The 22,002-nt window shown below is 46.3% G+C and overlaps 1 protein-coding gene across 1 annotated transcript in view; it reads left to right on the forward strand.

Moving 5' to 3' along the window:
• The first annotated feature begins 8,171 nt into the window (after positions 1–8,171).
• The window catches only part of LOC144753071 (lipocalin-like), a 42,193-nt gene continuing 28,362 nt past the window's right edge, over positions 8,172–22,002 (forward strand). The window contains exons 1-3 of the mRNA XM_078640861.1: positions 8,172–8,450; positions 13,208–13,347; positions 16,274–16,350. Coding sequence (XP_078496987.1) covers positions 8,355–8,450; positions 13,208–13,347; positions 16,274–16,350 — 313 coding nt within the window. The 5' untranslated portion in view covers positions 8,172–8,354. The remainder of the gene's footprint in view (positions 8,451–13,207; positions 13,348–16,273; positions 16,351–22,002) is intronic.

Genomic DNA, 22,002 nt, shown 5'->3' on the forward strand with positions numbered 1-22,002 from the left:
AGGGCCTACCTTAAGGGTGACTTATATGCAATAAAACAGAAGGTTCGGGCCTGGCAAGTAGGTAAACTTGGCAGGTTGAAATGGCAGTTTAAAACTGCACACACAGGCTCTGCAGTGGCAGACCTGATACATGTTTGAAGGGCTAGTTGTGTGGGTGGCACAATCAGTGATGCAGGCCTGCCTACTAGTATAATTTAATTTACAGGCCCTGGGCACATACAGTGCACTATACTAGGGATCAGTAAATCTAACATGCCAATCATGGAGAAACTAAATGTGATTACAATTTAGACATAGAGCACATGCACTTTAGCACTGGTCAGCAGTGAAAAGGTGCACAGAGTCCTAGAGCCAACAAATACGAAGTTCAGCACATAAGCAAAAACAAGAGGTTGGTAGACAAAATGTCAGGGCAAAGCACGCCAAAATATGCCAGGTCTAATAAATAGTATCTCTATCAACATCAGCAACAACTCTCCTTCAATTCAAAAAGTAAACTGAGGACACCTCTTTTTCAAATAGCACTAATCCTGACCCAAAAGGTTGCCCTTCACTTTACCCCAATGAATGAACCTTCACAAGGTCCCCTTGCTCATCACTCTGCTGCTATCGATTTAGGTTTGTGCTCTACAAATACCAACACTTACATACATTCCAAGAACTACCTCCATTATGCCAGAGGCAACATTTGCCAGAGGTGGGCTCAATGATGCCTGAGATGGATGCTGAAAGTACCACAGGAATTGCCACCATTCTGTCATGCTCACTAGTATGCCAGGGCTGGACATCGGTATGCCTAGAAAGCTACATTGAGGCAGTTATCGCCGTTATGATGCCACCGTAGGGCCCCATCATGCCAGAGGTGACTTCCACCCGTATGTAGGAGCAACTTGAAAGCATCAGTGGTCCAACATGCTAGGGTCAGATCATCATTGGATACTGCCAATCAAAGGGACCTGGAAGAAACCAGGAATTGTTGCACTCACCCAAGCAAAAACAGATAAGAACACAAACGCACAGATGCACACCCTAAACACTCATAGAAAAAACTTTTTTTTTAACCCTTTTCCCTACTCCACTCTGGCTCAAGCACATGGTGTGCAGTACGCTCCTTTTCACCAACTTCCATTTCCCAATAGCAAGCCCTACTCTCACACACAGCGTGACTGACAGAATGAGGACTGCAAAATAACCAACCAGCAGTGGGAGTAAAAGTGTTGGACCATGCGGCTTGCTCTCTCACTAGCCTGTATGCCCCAAAGCAAGGCCAGACAAGTAGAAAAGGTACCATTTAACAATCAAAACACAATCTTCACAAACCAGCCCTGGGTAAGGAAGCATGACTGGAACCCATGATCAGGCAACAGCAATTGGGGTTCTTCAAGAACAAAAGGAAGCCAGGAGGGCAGACTGGCTGACCAGCTCCACCACTGACTGCATAGCTATTTCTCATGTACATACACAGTAACGCACTTCCTGGCACACTAACGCTCTACAGGCCTGCCAGGGTCTAGGACTACAACATATGTCAAGCAATTTTCCTACTTTCAAAAGAATGTCACTGCACGCCACCACACTTTCCTAAAACATCTCATGGACCAGGTAAACTGTCCTGGATGTCACTGCCAAGAGCTCATATCCTCTTAGCATCATAAACACAAGAAGACTTGCACTTTGTAGTTTCAGACATGCCCATGTAGTAGGGAAGTAAGATTTTATGTTAATGGATTCCGGTGCTTCCCAAGTAGGGTCCTGGGTGGAGGGGCTGGGGAATCTCTTCACAAAGGGAGCAAAATCATTCTCTCCTATGATCCGGAAAAGGTAGACAACCATGCAGTACTTTTTCACAAGCTTCATGACAAGTGACAACAAGGACTGTGGGTAGCCCCATAAGACAGGTAGGCACTGACCGCGGTGGCGGCCATAAGGCTGTCCACAGCAGTGCAGAGAATGAAGCCCAGATAGGAGCACAGGGAAGGGAATAAGACGTGCAGGTCTGAGATCAGGGGTGTAGCATGGCAGGGAGACGCAACCTGAAGAAATTTTATTTATTTATTTTGTCAATTTGTAGGGCGCAACAGCTACCCAAGAAGGGTTTCCCGGCGCCTAGACACAGCTAGAAGAAACTGAAAACCTGGCTCTTCCCAGCATAACTTATCACCTCAGCAATGGTTCGGTATCCTAGCGCCGAGACACCCACGGGTATTTGCGCGCTCTAAAAATGGCACAAACATAAACATAAACATAAACTGCCAAGAGCTCATATCCTCTTAGCATCATAAACACGCATCAATGTGAAGACCCAGACTTTTTATAGCAGGTTTAGGAGTAGGTGCCACACCTAGATCACGGGGCCAATAGGAGGGAGTCCAGTAGTCCAGTTTACTGTGGGGAACCATGATCTCAGTCTTTTCTGAATTCAACTTTAGTTGGTTTTTATTCATCCGCGTTTTGACGTACAGCATAGACCTCCTAACAAAGTCCTTAGATTCTGTAGAGTTGTCAAGGGTGAAGGGTAAGCTGCATGTCATCAGCATAGTTGAAGATCTTTACACCCATCTGTCGTAGACCCAAAATCAGGGGACTTGTATAGATATTGAACAGAATTGGCGAAAGGGAGGAGCCTTGAGGAACGCCACAGTTCAGATCTACCATTCTGGACTTTTAGGGCGATAGCAACACTGACTGTTTACGGGCCTCCAAAAAGGAGCCAAACCAGTCGAGCGCTGAGCCCCCGAGACCAGTTGTGGCAATGCGATCCAGCAAAATTTTGTGGTTCAAGGTGTCAAATGCAGCAGACAGGTCAAGGAGGATCAGGGCCTGAGTGTGATCCACATCGGCCTGTCCCTTGAGGTCGTGCAGTACTGATAGAATCCCTGCCTCGGTGGAATGCGCAGGACGGAAACCTGCCTGATGGTTGTCCAGGAATTTAGTAGTCTCCAGAAAAGAGCTGAGGCAAGTGGCCACATGGGTCTCCAACACTTTCACTGGGAATGGGAGAAGAGAAATAGGTCTATAGTTCTCCAGTTTATTGGGATCTATGCCTTGCTTTTTTTTAAGTGGAATGACCACTGCTTCTTTGAAAGCAAGTGGTACAATGCCAAGGGACAGTGAGTGGTTCAGAAATTTAAGAAAAATATTAGGAAAGGACCGATAGATTACTTTTGAGACGTTGATGGAGCACTCCTCTATAGGGGAGCCTGATTTGACCTTAACTACGAGGTCTATGTAGCATTTCTTATCCATCAAGGGGAGGGAGTTATGAAACCATGAATTGGAATTATCCATGTTTTTCCTATAGCTACAGTTAGTGGGGGCAATGCAATTTTGATTGTTTTTTATTTTCTCAACAAAAAAAAAGAATTCAGGTTATTACAAAGCTGTGAGAAGGATAGATTGATTGCTTATGAGAAAGGGCTTAGGGAGCGGTATCTATCTCAGCAGTCACACCTCTGGACATCATTAGTACAAGTAAAGAACGAGCACACCCTTCATTGAAACAGGCGGGGGACAGACTGCTGCCCCCAATGTGTGGGATGGGATGAAGACAGTTGACAAGGAGACGCTGGCTGGAGAAGTGGAGACGGGATATCAGAGACCTGGGCGCCCACTTTCCCAGGACAATGTGTAGTGTTCATCTGAAGGGCATACACATTAAACAAATTGGGATGGGCTGAAGAAAGGGTATGCGACCCCCTAAGAACAAGATGAATAAGATGATGGCTATTGCTCAGGCTTAAAGTAGAATTCAAAACCAATCATGGGGGGGCTTCCGGGTTAGTTGGCAGCGACAAGCTGCATGTTTGAAGGGGTTTGTGTAGTGCCTAAAGCTGAGGAAGGAATGTTCAAGAGCCTGGAACAGGGGAAGTCACAGGCCGATAGGGTCAAGAAATTTAATACGATTGCAGAAGGCTGTGAAGGGCCATCTTGTTGAAAGCTTGAGAAAGCTAGGAGCATTTTGAGAGTGAGGGACATGAAGAACAAGTCATGAGTTACAGAGGGGTAAAGGCACTGGGCTGGGTTTACCAGGAGGTAGTTAATATTCCGTGTAATCAGGGAGACGCTGTGCAGCGAGCTGGCTGTGGCCAAATGGGTTTAGGGTGTTTATGAATGAAAGAAGTATGTTCTGCTGTGGGGGACTGCCTGGACCATAAAGGGAGGGCTCCAGACCTATGGTGGATGACTGGGCTATAGACAGAATAGTTGTGGAAGGCAATGAGTGGTAAACCTCAGCAGCGGATGGCTAAAGTCTGGGGAACACACAAGGAAAGAAGCATACCAGGTGGGGACTACACGTGTGGAAGATAAAAGTAGATGTAAGAGAGTAAGGACAGACTGAATGGATGGTAAACTGGAGGAGCAAGCAAAGAGGGTGTAAGATGTCATAGACTCGATGGCTAGACACTGGAAAAGCTAGCTGGGATACCTACCTTTGGAACATGGTCAATATGGAAATGCCGATGAGATGCATTTTGATAGCCTTTATAAGGAAACGGGGAGAAAACTGGGAAAGGAAAGTGGTGGACCTGACAGTCACAGACGAGAGCAATGGCTTGGATTGCATGTGACAAGACCTTGGAGCACTGGGGTAACATGTTGGTGCCAGGCAATAAGGGATGGGGAAAGCAACATGGGTTACGATGAATGAGATGAGAGTAGGCTGCCGGGCAGTTGTTTTATATTGCTATTGAAAGGTGTGCATTTAGTGAAAGATAACGGAATGAGGCTTAGGTGGGGGAATAGGAGATGTGCTTAGGAAGGCATCACAAGGTAAAGGAAGCTTTGAACCAATTGGGGAGAAAAACAAGAATACTGCACAGCCCATAAGTGAGAATCAATCCTTAAACTAGTTTTTCTGTGTGGCCGGGGAGACCACTGTACGACTCGTGGTTCTGAGTGATGGTGACATCGGTAGGGAGCAAATGGGGCGGCGCAGTTGTGAATGGTGAAAGGGTGCAAGGGTGCAAGGAGACAGATGGAAGTGATTCTTTGGGGTTCACATTTGCTTCCGCTGTTGAGTTCTTAGTAAAGGATGGGAGAATGTTAGTGACCTTCACTCTTTAAGGGTCTGAGGAGGTTGCATAGGTTGGAGGGCATTCACGCACTTGGAGAGAAGGCATGCTTCAGAGTTTTTGGGCAGGATAGCAATGTTTGCTGCTTCCCTAGTAGGGTTCCATAGAGGCAAACCGTCAGAGCATGTGCTGCATTACCAAATGTGGTGCCTTGTAAGGGGGAAGTGAGGGAGTATGGCAAGTGGCTGTCTGGTAGCGAAGTTGGGGGAGTTGGAGTGGACTATATCTCTCACCATAGAGGTGAAGGGTTTGCAGTATTTTTCGTTTCTGCAGTTATGAGTGGATCTGCACGCCACAGGTTTTGCCTGTAGCAGCAAGAAGGTGTTATGGATGGTGATGTTGAACAGCGCCCGGTGTTTTAGGGTGTGGCAACAGTCCTAAGATATTTGTTTTTTGATAGGGGTGTGGGTGAGAGCTGTGGGGTCCAGAGGTTGGGGCTTCACTCATTAGCAGTCGTTGAGGCCATGCCGGACAGGGAGGTAGCTATGAGGTTGTTACAATAAATGAGAAAACTTTTGGAAGAGTTCAAATTCTGAGAGTTAGGAATGACCTAAGAGGATGCCTGGGCAGCAACACATTGGCCGTCAGTCACCGTGGTTGGGTGGCAACTTGAATCTCTGGAAGAAATGCTTACTGGGGAGAGACAGTGTACTACAGGCATGCAGGGACGAGTTACAGCAACTGTAGTCACAAATCAATGGAGTATCTACAGCTTACAGGAGGCCAGCTGACTGGCAGTTGGCTACCTTAGAGTTCTTGTTGATGTGACTCCTGCGGCCAAATATGGAAGTTGACTGCATTGGCTAGAGTACAACACGGGGTAATGGGTGACCTGGGCTGGTGATGTGGAGATATTTTCTTTGTAGGGCTTCCTAGTGCCTTTTTTGGGATTGGTGAAAGGGAATGATGGCTTACTTTGGATTGGCTGGGTGAGCTGGGAGGGTGACAAATGCTCTCCTTCCCCTCTTCCTTGAAAGGGGGCAGACAGGCATGGCAGTGGATTAGGAAAGGGATCTTGCAGGGGGAACATTGTGACAAGAAGGCATGCACAGGATGAGGGTGTGCAAAAGCATAATTGATATAGACTTTATTTGAGCTGGCAAAGGGTTGGCAACTTGGCCACGGCTAAAGTAGAAGTCTTAGATTGTGATAAGTGATTTGACACGGCTACTTGCCCAGGAATTGGCCAGAAGGAAGAAAGCTTTGGGATGGGCCGGCTGAATTGCTACTTGGAGGGGATGATCACCTGGGTTCAGGGCGGTGGCTTTAACCTCATCAATGCTACAGCAATTCCCCCTGAGTGCTGTTACTCCAGATTTCCCATTGTTCATGACGAGCTCAGCTCGTCATGAGCACACGAGCAGTGTACTGCATGACGAGCTGAGCTCGTCATGAGCATGGAAGGGGTTAAGTTATGATGAGACTATTAGTGGTGTGAAGTCTTGACCAATCTGTAGGAAATCGGCTTAGTGCAGGGTCGGAATGGTAGGGCGGGCAATGGGCTGGTATCTCAGTTGCAGCTGTGGGCTATTTTTTTGGGCCAGCGTGGTGGCTGATTTGGGCTTTGTCTGTGCTGTTCAGATGCTGGAAGTGGCACAGTGGGGGTCTGAACGGCCTTTCCACAGGCAGATGGGCCTCTATTACCTCCCTTTTACTACCAGGCGGAGGTGTCATTCACAGTCCCTACCTGGTCTGGCCCACTAATATATGCAGATTGAGCAAGGGCAAGGGCCTGAGCAGAAGTGGCCGCACTTACATTCAGGTGTGTTTTACCCTTGTGAATTAATCCGTGGACAAAGAGACTTGGAAACATTTGCATTTTTTTTTATCTCAGAGAGGTTCAGCAAACACGCCTCTTTTAGAGAAACACCCCCCCCCCCCTTCTATTTATCACACTTAAAATACTGAAACAGTGTGCTGTGAAACGGTGCATTCCGCATATGTGAGACGCTTTTTTAGGGTGCCTATTCTTTTTTTTTTATAAGTATTTTTATTAACATTTTCTTTAATACATTGCAAATACATTGAGTAATAGCAGCACACAGTGGCACCTTAAGCGAGACATCAGCATCATATAAGAACAACAGTGGCGGATAATCTAGTAACTGCTCCAGAGTCTTACACATTTGGTGGGAGCATCTTTCAGTTGCATAACCCACAAATCCTTCGCAAGAGATCACTGTGAATCAGAGAGCGACAACCCATAGCGTGCCAACCATGGCTTCCATATTTTCCAGAACAGGGTGCCTATTCTTGATCCCAAACCTACCATGGGGTAGTGACAAGATATGGCTTGCCAGGTTTAAAGCTGGGTTGCGGAACACAGAATGAACATCAAAATGTCTCTTTTGGGGGGCTAGAAAAAGGCGGTATGAGGAAGAAAGGGTTAGGGCTTTTCCTACACTGCAGCTGCGTAAAGGGCCAGATGATTTGTCTCCACTGACCAAGGTGTAGCAGAAGCATACAGAGGGGGATGTAGGCTGGGGAGAAGACAGATCTGAATTCCCTAAAAAAAAGATGGAATAGAAAGACAAGTGGAGGCCGTTATGTCATGTAGAGCCGGGTAAGCCAGGAAAAGTTAAAAGTAGTTAATAAGAAAAATGCGAATGGCGGAGCCTTCATAGCCTAAAGCGGGCTGTTGATTTGTTTGGAGGGCGATGGGAGGGGTAGAGTTACAGTGAATACAGTCTGTTCGTTTGTAGCGAGGGACACTGCTGTTGTGTAAGGCAGAAGGCCGAGGATGCAGTGTCAGCTTTACCATCACCCCCTTATTAAAAGCGACCTTTATCAAAACCTCAAACGCAAGTCCCTGTGGCTGTCAATACTCACGCGGTGGGGAGGTGGACGCCGGGGAGGACACCTATTATTTTCTTTGAACGTTTATTCAACTGTACAAATATTCTAGAGTTATCCTGCCAGTAGAATGTTAATCTGCCCTGCCAGCAGCTTCCTCTCTCTCCCGCCCACCCCGAGGGGGGCCAACTCACCCCAGGATTTGTGCATTTCAAGCACTCTGGGCCTGGAACTGCCCAGCGGCTTCTGGGGACTGGGGGAGCAGGGCTGGTCTGCAGCTGGAGCCGGAGTCACGCACAGTGGGGGGTGTTGTGCGCGCTACGCCCATAAATAGGCGCCTGACACCGCCTGGCCCCGTCAGACTTCAAGCTCTGTCGGCTCGTGCAGGCTCCGTTTCTATCGTTTACTGACTCACAGCTCGAGGCCGCAGACCTCTCCAAGGACCCGCAGCGCCATCCCTCGCAGTATCCGCGCGCCGGACAGGGAAACATGCAGGCCACCGTACTGAGCCTGGGGCTGGCCCTTGTCTGCTGCCTGCAGGCCTACGCCGAGGTGCCCGTGCAGCCTGAATTCCAGGATGACAAGGTAATTACTGCTTTAGTGCAACCTGCACACTTAAGTTGCTTTGAGTTTTTCTTCCTCAGTGTTCTTTGGATTTTCCAGCCATACCTCGAGACAAACATTTTAAATAATTTTAAATATTACAATATTGATGATACGGCTTGGAGTCGAAATCTAGCTGTAAATAAGTTTTTTTTTCTCTTGAACTTCATGGCATATTAATAATTTTGCTGGGCGCTTCTAATTAGAATGAGGCAAAACACGAAAACGAAGTGACTGACAAGCAGCAAAAATATGATTGCTTGGTAATAATGCCAACCGCGATATCATGCATTTTTTTTGCAATTTCTTACATTTGAAAACCAAAATACACCTTGTATCCATAGTGAAACTTCTGGGTCAGTTTGTCTCAAAACACAAAAGTAAAATTTTGTGGAAGTCCCCTGTAGTTTGCTGACGAAAGGGAGATGAAGTCAGCTGCCGAAGACCCCATTGTGATGGCTGCAGTTTGGCATCTCTGTGGCTCTGTGATGTATACATATGTATATATTTTAGCTTCAAATAGATAAGCCCTTCCTGTTCTAACTGTACCCTCTGAGGACATCTCTGCACAATTATGTGATATATAGGGCAACGCATGGGTAAGCCAGTACCTATTTTTTTGTCTGGCCTAGTTAACTCACCAGCCTCATATTTTTCAAATATTTAATAATAAAAATGTGTGAGTGTGTGTGTGCACCACAACATACAGCATTCGGGCAACAATTAGCCCACTTCAGCCCTTTGGCTCATTTCACTTAGCTCAAATGCACAAAAGTAGTCCAATTCTGTACTCTTAATGGTAGACCGATCTTTGCTTTTATTTAATTTACTTTTAATTTGATTTTTGCAACAGTTTATTTTTTTACAGATATTTTTGCGATTGTAGGCACGCCACCTTTTTTTTATTACAGATTAAGCATGTAGCAGAGCATGTTCTACTGCAGTAAAATATGACGTCAGTAGAGAGGACTAGGTTTGCTTGCACAGGCACAGTCCAGGACTGTCCAGGAGCATCTGGACAGGTACAGGGGTATTCAGTATGGGTTAACGTCCCACCATCTCTCTTACACTCCTTTGGGGACTCTTCGAGATCAGCCAATCAGAGATCTTTGGATGTGAACTATAAGTGCTGCCAGCATGCACTTTGTGGCCAAGGATGAAGACAGGGTTGCTGCTGCACACTGGGGTGGCACTTGCAGGTAAGCGGTGCCGCTTTGTCACAGTTGCAGGCAGGTAATACGTCTTTACTGTATGGCATAAGATGTGTTTAGCAGCTCATAGATGTTGCTGCTTTTCTTTGGAGTTGCTGGATTGCCATTCTACTATGTGACAGCAAGTAGTAATAATACTGACCTGTGTAGTAGTGAGTAGCTAACCTGGGAGACACCTTGCTAGGGGTCGAGCAGAGGATGCTACTTTACCATGTAGACCCAGAGAGGGGATACAGCTATCTTGTGGAAGTAGGCAGAAGGTGCTGATTTTTATGTGGCCATACCAGGGCATACAGCTTTTTTTATGCGTGCTTTCTTTTTATGAGTTAATGGCAGGTAGGCGAGCATGCCTTACTATAAGTCTTCAGACATGTGAAACCGTTTTCTTATGAGAGCAGGGAACAGACCCTGCTTTGCAATGAGGCAGGTGAAGCAGTTTACTTATGGAAGCAGGCTGGGATTCCGCTTTGGTGTAGGAGAATGTGAGGGGAGGAGGGTGCAGCTGTTCTGTGAGGCCAGGCATGGGTGGGAGATACTGCTTTCTTCTGGGAGCACACAACGGGATGCTTCCTTAGAGCATCAACTGCAGAAGCCTGTAGCAAGACTATGTCTAAACCTCCAGAAGTAGGACCATGTAAAGCCAGCATTGCAAATACTTCACAGAATGCCTGCAGAGCAGAGAATCAAATGTAAAGTTCTTTGTGTGATTCATAAAGCATACTGGAAGAGAAGTCTGGGATATAGACAGCACCTTGTTTCCCACTATATCCCAAGCTGCTCTCCGGTATTCTACATCGCATCGGATCACTCAACAGGCCTTCGAGAGTCGAAAGAACAGAGGCAGATCACAAGGAGGTTAAGGCCCAAAGCTGTGGAACATTGAACCAGACCTCGAAGGCAGAACCCAAACATATGCACTTCAGGAAACTCTTACTGTACTGGAAGGGGTGGTGGCAACTGCCCAGCTGCCACTTCCTACCCACCACTCCTAGTCAAAGATGTTTATCATACTTCTGGCACATGCATTCATTTTGAGACACAAAACCGAAGCCTTTAGGAGACAAAGATGCTACATCTTTGGCTTGGAAATAATAAAAAACAATATTTACACATTTTCAAAAGAGAGAAATAACCCCTGATCGGTGTGCGTCTGGAGATTTCCTGAAGGGTGTCCTCGAGTTTATAGTCCCTGATAGCTCCTTGCTGCCCCTTTGGCTGCCGTGGGGTTTAACCAGCACCCTTCCCCAGACCCTCTTCCGATCAGCCGGTTACTACCAATGCCATAAACCCATTTGCTAAGGTGGACACTTGCATTTTTATATACATTAACTTTAACCTTTCATTGATTCTACCTGGTCCTCTCCTGTATACTGGTCAAGTTAGTGCAACCAGGTGTTTCTCTGGTACCACCCCTCACCTACAATAGTTAAAGCAAAGCAACGACAGAAGAACAGCTGAAACTGAATGGGTGGTGAGTGGGTAACTTGAAAGAGTCTTACTGCTTAATGTTACCTTCCAGATCAATAAGACTAGGATGTCAGCGCAGGCCATCATCTGCGGCACAGCATGTGCGTGGATGGTGGGGCATGGTGACACTATTGTGACCACACCATCTGAGTAAGGAGGGTGGAAATAACTTGGGGTGGTGTTGCCACCCGGCTCAATAGAAGCACCCCCAGCTCAATGACTCCACTGTGGGGCAGAAAAACCCAATATATTCAGGCAAGCTTTGACTAGATCACAGAATTGGTGGTAGTTGGTGAGGAATATTGTTTAGTGTTCTGGCCTCGTGGACAAGTGGACTCCTGCTTTATACAGTGCAGAAGATCCATTGCCAGCTGTACCGTGGTCTGAAGTATCCACCAGACAACACACAGCGCTATCTGAAACTTCCAAATAAACAAACGTGTGATCACATACATGGTCTATCTTCTGGTTCTTGCCCAAAATCTAAGCCGACAAAAAGGAGACATTGTACCCTCTTTACAGCCGTACTGCACCCCACTTCGCCATATGTTCCGGTTCACTACACCAATCCCCTAAACCAAACTCCACCACAGCCCCGCACATGTGTTAAAATACCAGAAACTACATCAGGGGGCTCCACAATACCAGTTACTTCATCCCCACTTCTTTCGATTTCACAGCTGATCTCCGCCATTACAGAAAGAACATCCGACAGCTCCTCCACATGGCTCACCTCCAATAAACTGCAGCCACATACTCTTCTACCACACCACTTACCTCCTGAATCAGCCCTGCCACACCATAACCCAACCACCACTTGGTTTACCTCTGCCTTTCTGAATAAGTTTCTTCTACTTTGCGAAGCACCACTTCCACACAGCTTGCCTCCAGCAAATCATTCAGCTTGACCATGCCAGTCACCTCAGCCATGACTCACCACCTCAGCACAACTCACCTCGCCAATAGACAAAACTACATCCAGCACCCCTTATCACTTTTCACCTCTACCACACTGCCCTCATCACCATTCTGCCTGCCTCAGATCTCAACTCCACAATACTGCATCACTCTTCACCTCCACCACACAGTTTCCTTTCACATCTTGTGCCCACCTCACAAGATCCACCCACCCGCTTCCTCACCATACAAGAAAGAACATCATGCAATTCCAACAGAGCGTGTGTGTGTGTCATTTCAGTAGGGGAGGAAGTATTGCTTATTGAAGGAGTCAGTCCCTGGACAGGAAAATCAGCGGTCAATTTGAATGCTGAAATGGAACTCAAGTCCCTGCTGGAGACAATGCATAGATGCCAAGTGACCCTAAGTAATTTGTGGCACCTTCATGTGGCCCTGAACTAGTCAGTGCAACTTTGCATTGTGGGACTTGTAGTTTTGCTTTTACCCTTATAGGTTCGGGATTAAAAATCCCACAGTCCAAAGAGCTATTGGTTTGAATTGTCAAAAGCTGTTGATCCTGGCACTGATCCATTTAGCACATATGAATCTCTTTGTAAAGTAGCAAAATAATATCAATATGCCCATCCGAATCAGTTTTCAAGTGATCTGCTTGGTGGTTAACTGAACCAGTGATCGGATTGCAGGTAAGTACTGCATCTCGTTAGGTTAAACCAGTGTAAACATAACATGAGGTGGATGCTTTATCTCGCAAGGTCTCTGAAGTGCCTCTTCAAAAGAGATACACATGATACAGTCGCGGGCTCACTAGCACCTAGGGTGCCCGTAGCAGCATCCAAGTGGCTGACCAGGAATCTGTGTAGAAAGCACTGCTGCATGCCCTCATTGGACGGACTCGGCCGTCACTCACTTTGCCTCTCATGTGGGACTTCCGTAGCTCTGCGAATGTGCGAGTAAAAAAATGCCCCTTAAGACAATGATAGAGAGCACAAGGCATTACAAGTATGGCTCAGTGGAACTTGTTGCATCAATGCATTATATTTACTTGCTTACTGGTCAGTTTTGTGTTTGATTCCGAGTTGAAGTTTTTTTTCAATCAAAGCAAACCACAAACATGGCTCTCATTTTACTTTTAATTCTCCACAGCTTGTGGGGAAATGGTACAGCATAGGCCTGGCGTCCAATTCTAGGTGGTTCCTGAACAAGAAGGACGCCTTAACCATGTGCACCTCCATCATCACTCAGACTGCAGAGGGCGCCCTGGAGCTCACCTCAACCTACCCCAGGTAACCCACACACCTTCAGTGTCAATCTGTGTGTAAGCAATTCTATGAGCTGGGAGAACCACAGTCACAAGCCGCTAACAAGCATTAGTAAATGCAATACGTTTCGCCTGTGTGATTAATAATAAGCTGTTTTTGTTGTAAATTGTACCTTGGTGAGCAGTTGTGCAATATAAGTTACTGAAACTCAGTTAAAGTGTCATGATTTGTTTATGAGAAGGGCAATATGTTGTGCTGTTACTCGTTACTGCTGTAAAACCTTGCTTAAAGTAACAAAACAAAAAGTGCTATGATGTGTCCAGTTTTGACTGTGTTATAGCATTTATTTACTTTAACCCCTTCCATGCTGGTGACGAACCCCAGCCGTCACGCTCCACGGTGCTCGTGTGCTGATGACAGCTGGGGTTCGTCACGGCCCCGCCCTGTTTGTGCGGCTGCCGCACACGGGGGGAATCGCGGCCGCACGGAAGGGGTTAAGCCATATTCCACAAGCTGAGCTGCTGTGCAACATGTAACAAAGTATTGAAAAAGCTAATAGATTTCGAATAGGCGAAATCTATTGGCTTTGGCAATGCCTGGGGTTGAGGGTGGAATATGTAAATATTTTAGTATAGAGATATAAGTAGGCAGATGTTACCTGCATCTCGATATAATGCTCTAGACTATGTTTTTGGACACAAATGTGTGATAATCATGCATGTTGTCGAAATTATGAACTGATGCCAGCTGGGAGCTCCGGTATCAGCTGTAATATTTTGTACTTGTAGTCAAATGTGAATTCAATAGTGCACATTTGCAGATTTGTTTTGGGGGCTTACAAATGCATAAAAACATAATATGAATGACCTGCAGCACGTTAAGAATATTAAAATATATTTCTATGCAATAAAAGGGTGCCATTGGGGTGAAAGCATGACCCCACACTCTGCTCTAAAGCGAGGGAGTACCACCGGCTGCATTGTTCCAGCCTGCCCAGGATTAGAATTATGGTACACTAAGAAATATTAGGTCGAAAATGAAAGGACACTTGTTTCACGCACTGTGCACGACCATGCACAGCAGAAAACAGAACAAAGAAGCTTGTGATTAAAGCATTAAAAACGTCTGACCGCATCTGCTGCAAAAAGATGTTTTGAACAAGACACCCAATTTGGAGTGTACAATTTTTTATTAGCGAGTAGTTCAGCAAGTCAAGGCTTCCTCACTTTGAATTCTGGGACTTGCAGTCCTTGCAATCCCAAAGAAAAACCCAACTGGATGAGCTCCCACGCATAGTGGGCATACCGCGTGCGATTCGCCCCATCCATAGCGCCCACATCTCCCATTTGTTACACCCCCCCACAAAGTAAACCAGGCAAGTAAGTGGTCTTCACTGCGTAGTCTTTATTAACTTCAGAAAAACGCAATATTTACTTTGTTGATGCAGAGTCAACTCTCGACCATCTTTATTAAAATTTCAACTCAACACATATTGATAAAGGCAATAGGCTTGTGAAATACATAATTAAGCCCAAGGTTGATATATATTGTATTTACATTCTGAATTTCCAGAACCACACTTAATGTGTGTGCGCCAGCAGTCCACAACCAATTATTTTGCGTGTTACGCCAGCAGGCCACAACCAATTCTGCACAGCTCCCCTTTGGGATAACTACCCGTCGTCTATCCCCTAGACGCGGCCACAAGAGCACTGCTTGGCGCCTTTCTTGCGTGCCAGCTCCCTCAAAGTTGCTTACCACAAGCGCCGGCATCTCGGGTAGGGCCGGAGAGTCCAGGACCACCAGCAGGTCAGCCCCCTCTCCCGCCAGCTGGAGCCCCATAGACAGCCCGCCCTGTTTGTTTCAGGATCAGACAGTCCTCCCAACCCGGAGCCCCTGCCATGTCTCTTGCCCGGGACCGCGGACCCCGCCACTCCTCCGACAAACCTCTAATCTAAGGGATGGTTGGGTAACTTGTTTGTGGCTCTGATCCGCCAGACACCGCAGTGAAGGGACAAAGAGGGCTTCCCCCTCGTGACCCCGGCCTTTTATCCCCTTTGTTCTAGGAGGGTCGCCAGCGCACCTTGGAGACGTCCCTCCGACCTTCCCTGTTTCCATGAGATGCCCCCTCTTCCCCCTTGACCCTCTGGACCAGAAGTTGTCGACTCCCGCGCGAGGTGCCACTAAGGGCCCCCCTCCCTAGCCGCGAGGGGGGGAGGCGTGGGGGCTGTCATGAACCTGTGAATATTGGCAATGCTGCATAAGAGTGCCTATATGAGCAGTCTGGAACTGGAAGCAAGAGCCACCACGACGTGCATTGCCTCTTCATTGCACCAGGGCAGTGTCAAATTGACACCAAAGGAAAAGGCAGATAGAAACGAAAAAGTGCACAACACATAAACAAACCTTCTGAATTTTAAATTTGATCCCAGGACCAGACAATGTCTACAGCGGATTCAAGCAACATATTGTGGGAGACGGGGGCGGGGTGCCCCATTCAAGCAACATGTTGTGGGAAAGTGTATTTTAAATGTAAATTGTGTGAATCTTCTAAATTAAATTAATTATAAGAGAAACATTTGTTTTTGATACTGTTTAGGATAGATTAAGGAAAAAATGAAACTTAGGTGCTTGGACATTTCACTGCAGGCAAGGCTAAGTGATATGTAAGAGAAGCAAGGCGTAGTGGTCGAAGCGTAGTAAATAATGCAAATCTGGTGGCTTTGTTTTGGCTTCAAACAAGGACCACAACAGAGTAACACTACAATTGAAGTGTAATTATGATAAATAAAGGTAGAGTACCTCTCTCGGTTTGCGAATGTCATTGGTCGAAAGCAAATGGTAAACAAAAACAATTGTTTTGATTTGTTACTTGACAGGGAAGTTGTGTTTCAAGAGGTAATTGCAGTGCATTGATCATTTCTTTCTTGAACTTGCTTATACATTTTAGGGCTGACCGGTGTGAGACCAGAAGCATGACATTCATCAAGACAGAGCAGCCTGGCCGTTTCCGCGCCACCAGTCCACGTAAGTGTCCTGTGAGAATGGACAGAGTGACACACGCCCAATAGAATTCGGTTCCTGGTGCACCAGCGGGGTCCACTGTGCTCTGACTGGAATGAGATACCAACAGTATGGTATGGTATCTCAAGGTTAAAGTTTATGAATAATGCACTCAGGGGAATATGTACAAGCTCCTACCGCCACCACAACGTCCCTATTACCGACATTGTGGGGGCGATAGGGGCCGCGCCTTATTTACAAGGCAGCATTAACCCCCAGATTCATCAAGAACACATTTTGCTATTCTTCAATAGCGAAAAATACCGATTCGCTATTAAGGAATAGCAAAATGCTATGCATCAAGAAATCACTACAAAAATTCCGATTTCTAATAATTCCTTAATTGCGACTCGCAAATTGCGAGTCGCAATTAAGGAATATCTCCCCATTCATTCCTAAGGGCCTAGAGGCCCATAGGAATGAATGGGGAGACAATCTCAATTTGCTAATCGCAATTAGCGATTCGCAAATTGAGATTGCGATTTCAAGGGTGCAGGGGTGTCCAAAGGACACCCTGTTGCACCCCTGAAATTGATGTGTGCACATATGTTGCCCACACACATGCCCTTAGGGCATGTGTGTGCGCAACATGAAACTTTGAAAAATGCACTTTAGTGCATTTTTCAAAGTTTTTGCAAATTACCACGAAGATGTACTTCATGGTAATTTGCATGCCCCAATAGCGAATTTGCTATTTTTTTCACTTTCATGCATTGCATTTAAGGAATCTCAATTTGAGATTCCTTAAATGCAAAGAATCGCAATTTAACGAATTCTTAATTAGCGATTTTTGCATTTGGGATGATGCATCCCAAATGCAAAAATACCGCTCGCAAAGGGCCAGATTCTCAGAATCTGGCCCTCTGCGAGCGGATTTAAGCTTGATGAATCTGGCCCTAAGCCACTTATCGTGGCTTAACGCTGCCTTGTAAATAAGGCTCCCTTTCAAGCTATGTTAGCGGGAAAGGGGTGGGCAGTGGGTGTTGCGGTGGGCGTTCCATCGCAACACCCATTTATTTTGACGCTGCCCCCTATGTACAAGGTTGGCGCACATAGGAGGCAGCGCCAAAACTAAGACGAGGTAAATCCTGGTCTTAAGTTGACGAAATGAGGAGAAATGCATTATTTCTTCTCGTTTTTGCTTTTGCCACTTGTACTGCCATGTGCAGCACACATGGAAAAAGCAAATTGCAATAGGTTGTTTATGTACAGAAAGGTGTCCCGTCCTGTACATAAACAATCTTTAAAGAAACATGCAATTTTGTCACTTTTATGTGTGCTGCATGAAGCAGCACACATGAAAGTGACAGAATGGCATTTTAGAATTGTTTATTTGCAGGAATGGGCACCTTCCTACACATAAACAATCCTCACCTGCCCGCAGACACCCTTGCACTATGGTGCAAGGGTGTCTGTGTTGGCGCTAAATTACTTAACTTAGCGCAGTCGGACGCAAGGCTGCACCGCATTCTTGTAAATATGGTGCAGCCTTGCGTTTCAGAAGTGGCGGAGAGAGGCGTTAAGCCAGGAAGGCTAACGCCTCTCTCTGCCACTGCATTGTATATATGGCCCTCAGTCTTACATTCATTGTATTTACGCACAAGTGAATGGACTGTGTTTATTGTGATTCTATCTAAGGAACTATGGTTTTCACTTGTGCAGTTTTCACCGACTTAGAAACAGTCTCACATCTAAAGTCATGGTTTTATATGTTCTGGCCATATCCTCGTGACCATAAATGCCAACATTTGGGAACATCTTTGAGGAATAAGTGAAGAAATAAAATCGTGTGAATTTAGTTTCCCCATTAACTAAGATTGGAATGGAGGAAGTCTCATGCCTAAATCGGAAGTGGTGTCATGTGTGCAGACCCCGGTACTGACCGACCATGTACAAGAAGAACTTCTAGCCCAGGTTTGGGATGGACTCACTTCTCAGATGTAAAGGGGTCTTATTGCAGGAGGACCCTACAACGGATGCACAAGGAAAGCGTCTTCATAGCAGAGGTTTAAGGACTGTATTGAACAGGTATAATGAGGGCTAACTTCCCAGGTAGGGGAAATGCTTACTGGCTTGTTACTAAAGCCACTAAGTGCTTGGGTGCACTAGGGCCCCACTCTACAGGTAAAAAAGGAGCTCACTGATCATATACTAAAAGCAACCACAGCACAGGCAGAGAACCCTCTTACTACTAATAAGTAGGAGTGCATCTCTGAAAACCCCTGCCCACAAACAGCTTGAGTTCATAGCCCAGGTGTGGGAGGAGCCACTTCTTGGGTACCGGTGGAGCTTGCTCCCGGGGCACACAGTGTGATTACTGTCCTGAAAGTTTTGGGGTGATCCATCAAGTGGGGACCGAGAGCCAGAGGGTGCTTAAAAGCATGTTTTCCCCATGTTAATTCCCATAGGACCTTTAGACACAGCTACAGCTGAACTACTGAATAGAATTACACCAGATTTGGCAGAAAGGTAGATGTTAGTTCAGGGATGTTCCTTTTTAGGTTTTGCCTGCAAGTGCGCACGTAGTGCGCATGCGCTAAAAAACCTCTTGAGTTCTATATCTGATCGATGACCCACCTCTGTCTCTCATTGGCTAGCTCCATAAATGGAGGCTAGCCATTGGGAGACAGAGGCTGTCAATCGCGCTTTCTCGGGGAAAACGCGAATCGGGGGCGTTTCTTGAGCTTTTTTAAGCCCCGCCCCTTGTTGCCGTGTGTCCCGGGCCGCGCTGTGATTGGCTGCAGGCCCGGGACACCCCCGTGACGTCATTTCCCGGGCCGCGCTGTGATTGGCTGCCGGCCCGGGACACCCCCGTGACGTCAGCCAATCACAGCGCGGCCCGGGCCTGACTTGTTTATTTTTACGGCTTCTGTTTTTTTTTAAGCACCTCTTCAATCTGTCACCGTGAGCGAAGGGGCCTTTGGTGTTTGTGAGAAAATTCCTCCACTCTTAGGAGGCCATTGTCGTTTTGTGCACTTGCTTTTTAAGCACCTCTTCAATCTGTCACCGTGAGCGAAGGGGCCTTCGGTGTTTGTGAGAAAATTCCTCCACTCCCCGGAGGCCATTGTCATTTTGTGCACTTGCTTAATGCACGGTTCCTTAGAAGGTATTTGTCATGCACTTTGTGAGCGCTTCCGCTGTTTGTAGTCAAGGCCTGAAAAGAATGCGCGCTGAGCGGCCCGTGTAGACTTGGACGTTTCTCGGGGGCAAGGCGCGGCCCCACGGCAGACATGTCTGTGAAGAAATGTCTCAGGGCGATGAGAGTCTGAGGCAGGTTGTAGGGTGTGGGGGACGCCATTTTAGACCGATGGCGCACCGACTGCCCATGACAGATGTGCGCAGCTGCGGGACTGAGAGATGCAGGCCTCCTGGTGATGATGTCCGTAGGAGAGGTGTCAGGTGAAAGTCAATGGTGAGGTGTCTTTTCTAGAGGTTTATCAGACCAAACAAGGGTAGAAGTGGCCAATCCGCTCCTGCTGTCAAACCTCCATGAGGTCACCTGGGCTGCAAGTCACCTGCGCCTGACATGGAGAGGAGGGGATGTGGCATAACAGTCAGAGCTGCCGACCTTGTAACTGGAGAACCAGGTACGAGTCTCGGCTCAACATCCTATTTTCCCTGGCCAATCACTTAATCTCCCGTGCCTACCAAATGAATGTATACCTGTGTAACATAACTGGTGCTCGTGTAAAGCGCTATAAAACAAAAGGGTCGATCGACTCTTCCTGTCTCCAGAGCCTGCAGACACTTGAAAGCGTGTTTATTAGGCCCCCTGGTGGCGGTGGAGGATGCACTTTGGATCCGTGCTGTAGTGAATAACACTTCCTTTATGTGAACTCTTTTATGCATTAGGAGTTAAGGGCCAGTCCCTGCAGCTCATACCTGGTAGATAAGATAAGGCTGGTGTTGAAACACATCTTTTTGTTCTTCCGTGACAAACTCAGCCATTTGACATTTTGCCTGCGGGGCTGTTTAGGTTTACGGTTCAGATATTCTCCGATAGTAGCAATGCAGACCGTGGCACTGTATGTGTTCATTCATTCACGACTCCTCTAATTCGGACCTTTCATAGTGCTAGGACGCGGTTCTGCCCTCAAATCATTTTCTGGAGATGCATCGGCTTTCTTCATGTGTTGCTATTAATTCAATTAGCACATATTTCTCCTGTGAATATTCATAATTATACAAACCTAACCATATGGGTGCCATAGTCTCCTACATCCCTCTCAAAAATAGTGTAATTGCAGCTCCTCCTAGAATTGTAATGGTATTTGCTGCCCCCTACTGGTGGGCTGGCAATGAGGATAGCTTAGCTTGCCTTGGCTGGCAATGCCTTGGAATGCTGAGAGTGGCGCAACCAATCAGCTTCTTCAGACTGCAGGCCATAGGGCAGCTCTAGGACACCTCTGGCAGGCCCCTTGGATGTGAATCTCAATGTTGTTCACAATTTTTTCCGTCCCACGGAGAGATTGCACCCAATCAAGTTGACAAAATGACGATCATTCGAGGTTTAACGCTGAATGAAATGGGATTGTCTGCAAACATGCAAAAACAGCTTTGGAGTGACGTTTCCTGTCAGTAATGGTCTGTTCAGAACAAGGGAAAATGATTGCTGTTTTTAAAGAAAAGAAAGACTTTAAGAAAAGAAAGATTACGAATAATTTTTTACATGCACGCCATAATGTTAAATCCTCAAAGTTAAAAGATCACCTTCTGAATCAGTTTACATACGTAGCAGAACTACAATTTAGTGATTTCAATGATGGGGGTTCACCTTTTTGATGACTGGGTTTGGGGATGAATTGTTTCGAATGGGCAAGTTCAGGATAAGTGGCATGTTGGGATACGTAGTTTTGGGCATTTAGAATAGGAAAGAGAGGCATGGAATCCGCACCCCAGTTTAGGTACCGCGGTTGCATATGTCACCGGTCACCTGTTGATAATTAAATCAAAGGGAGATATACAGTTTGGTTAACTCGGAGAAACCAATGAGGTTTCTGTTTAAACAGAGAAGTGTGCTTCGGCACGCCGTGAGGATGCAGCAATGTGGTGGTAACTGAGCGACTAATGGTCTCGAAAGACTCTGGGAAGTCGTCTTTTAAGAAATCTTTTAGCATGCCACGGTGAGTGGAGGGAAGATTAGTTAGTATGAAGGGGATATTCAGTGTAATGGAGGGACTACCTCTTGTGAAGAGGTTGTGTAATGAGGGCATTAAGGATGGATGTTTTAAACCCAGGCCAGTGGGGGTGAATAGAGCGGGTAAAATAGAGGTGGGGGTGTGCAGTTGGGGATAAGGTACATGAGGAATAGGATAATGGTAAACATTTTTAAAATGTTCGAAATCAATAATGATAAAGATGTAAAATCGAGGAATTTGATTAAATGTAACCAATATGTTTTATGAATGCTTTTCATTTAAATCAGCAAAGCAACAGCATACTGATGGTGGTACTTGATATTTTTGCCTTGTAGATACCCCTGACGAAGGGAATGTAAATTCCCGAAATGCATTGGGTGATGCAAATAAAGCTGTGATATGTGGAAACGTACGCTCCATTTGTGTTCGAGTCATCACTTAGAGCATGGCAGATGCATGCGTAAAATAAATCGATAAC

The sequence above is a fragment of the Lissotriton helveticus genome, chromosome 5_1 (genome assembly GCF_964261635.1).
Source record: "Lissotriton helveticus chromosome 5_1, aLisHel1.1, whole genome shotgun sequence".
Classification (NCBI taxonomy): Eukaryota; Metazoa; Chordata; class Amphibia; order Caudata; family Salamandridae; genus Lissotriton; species Lissotriton helveticus.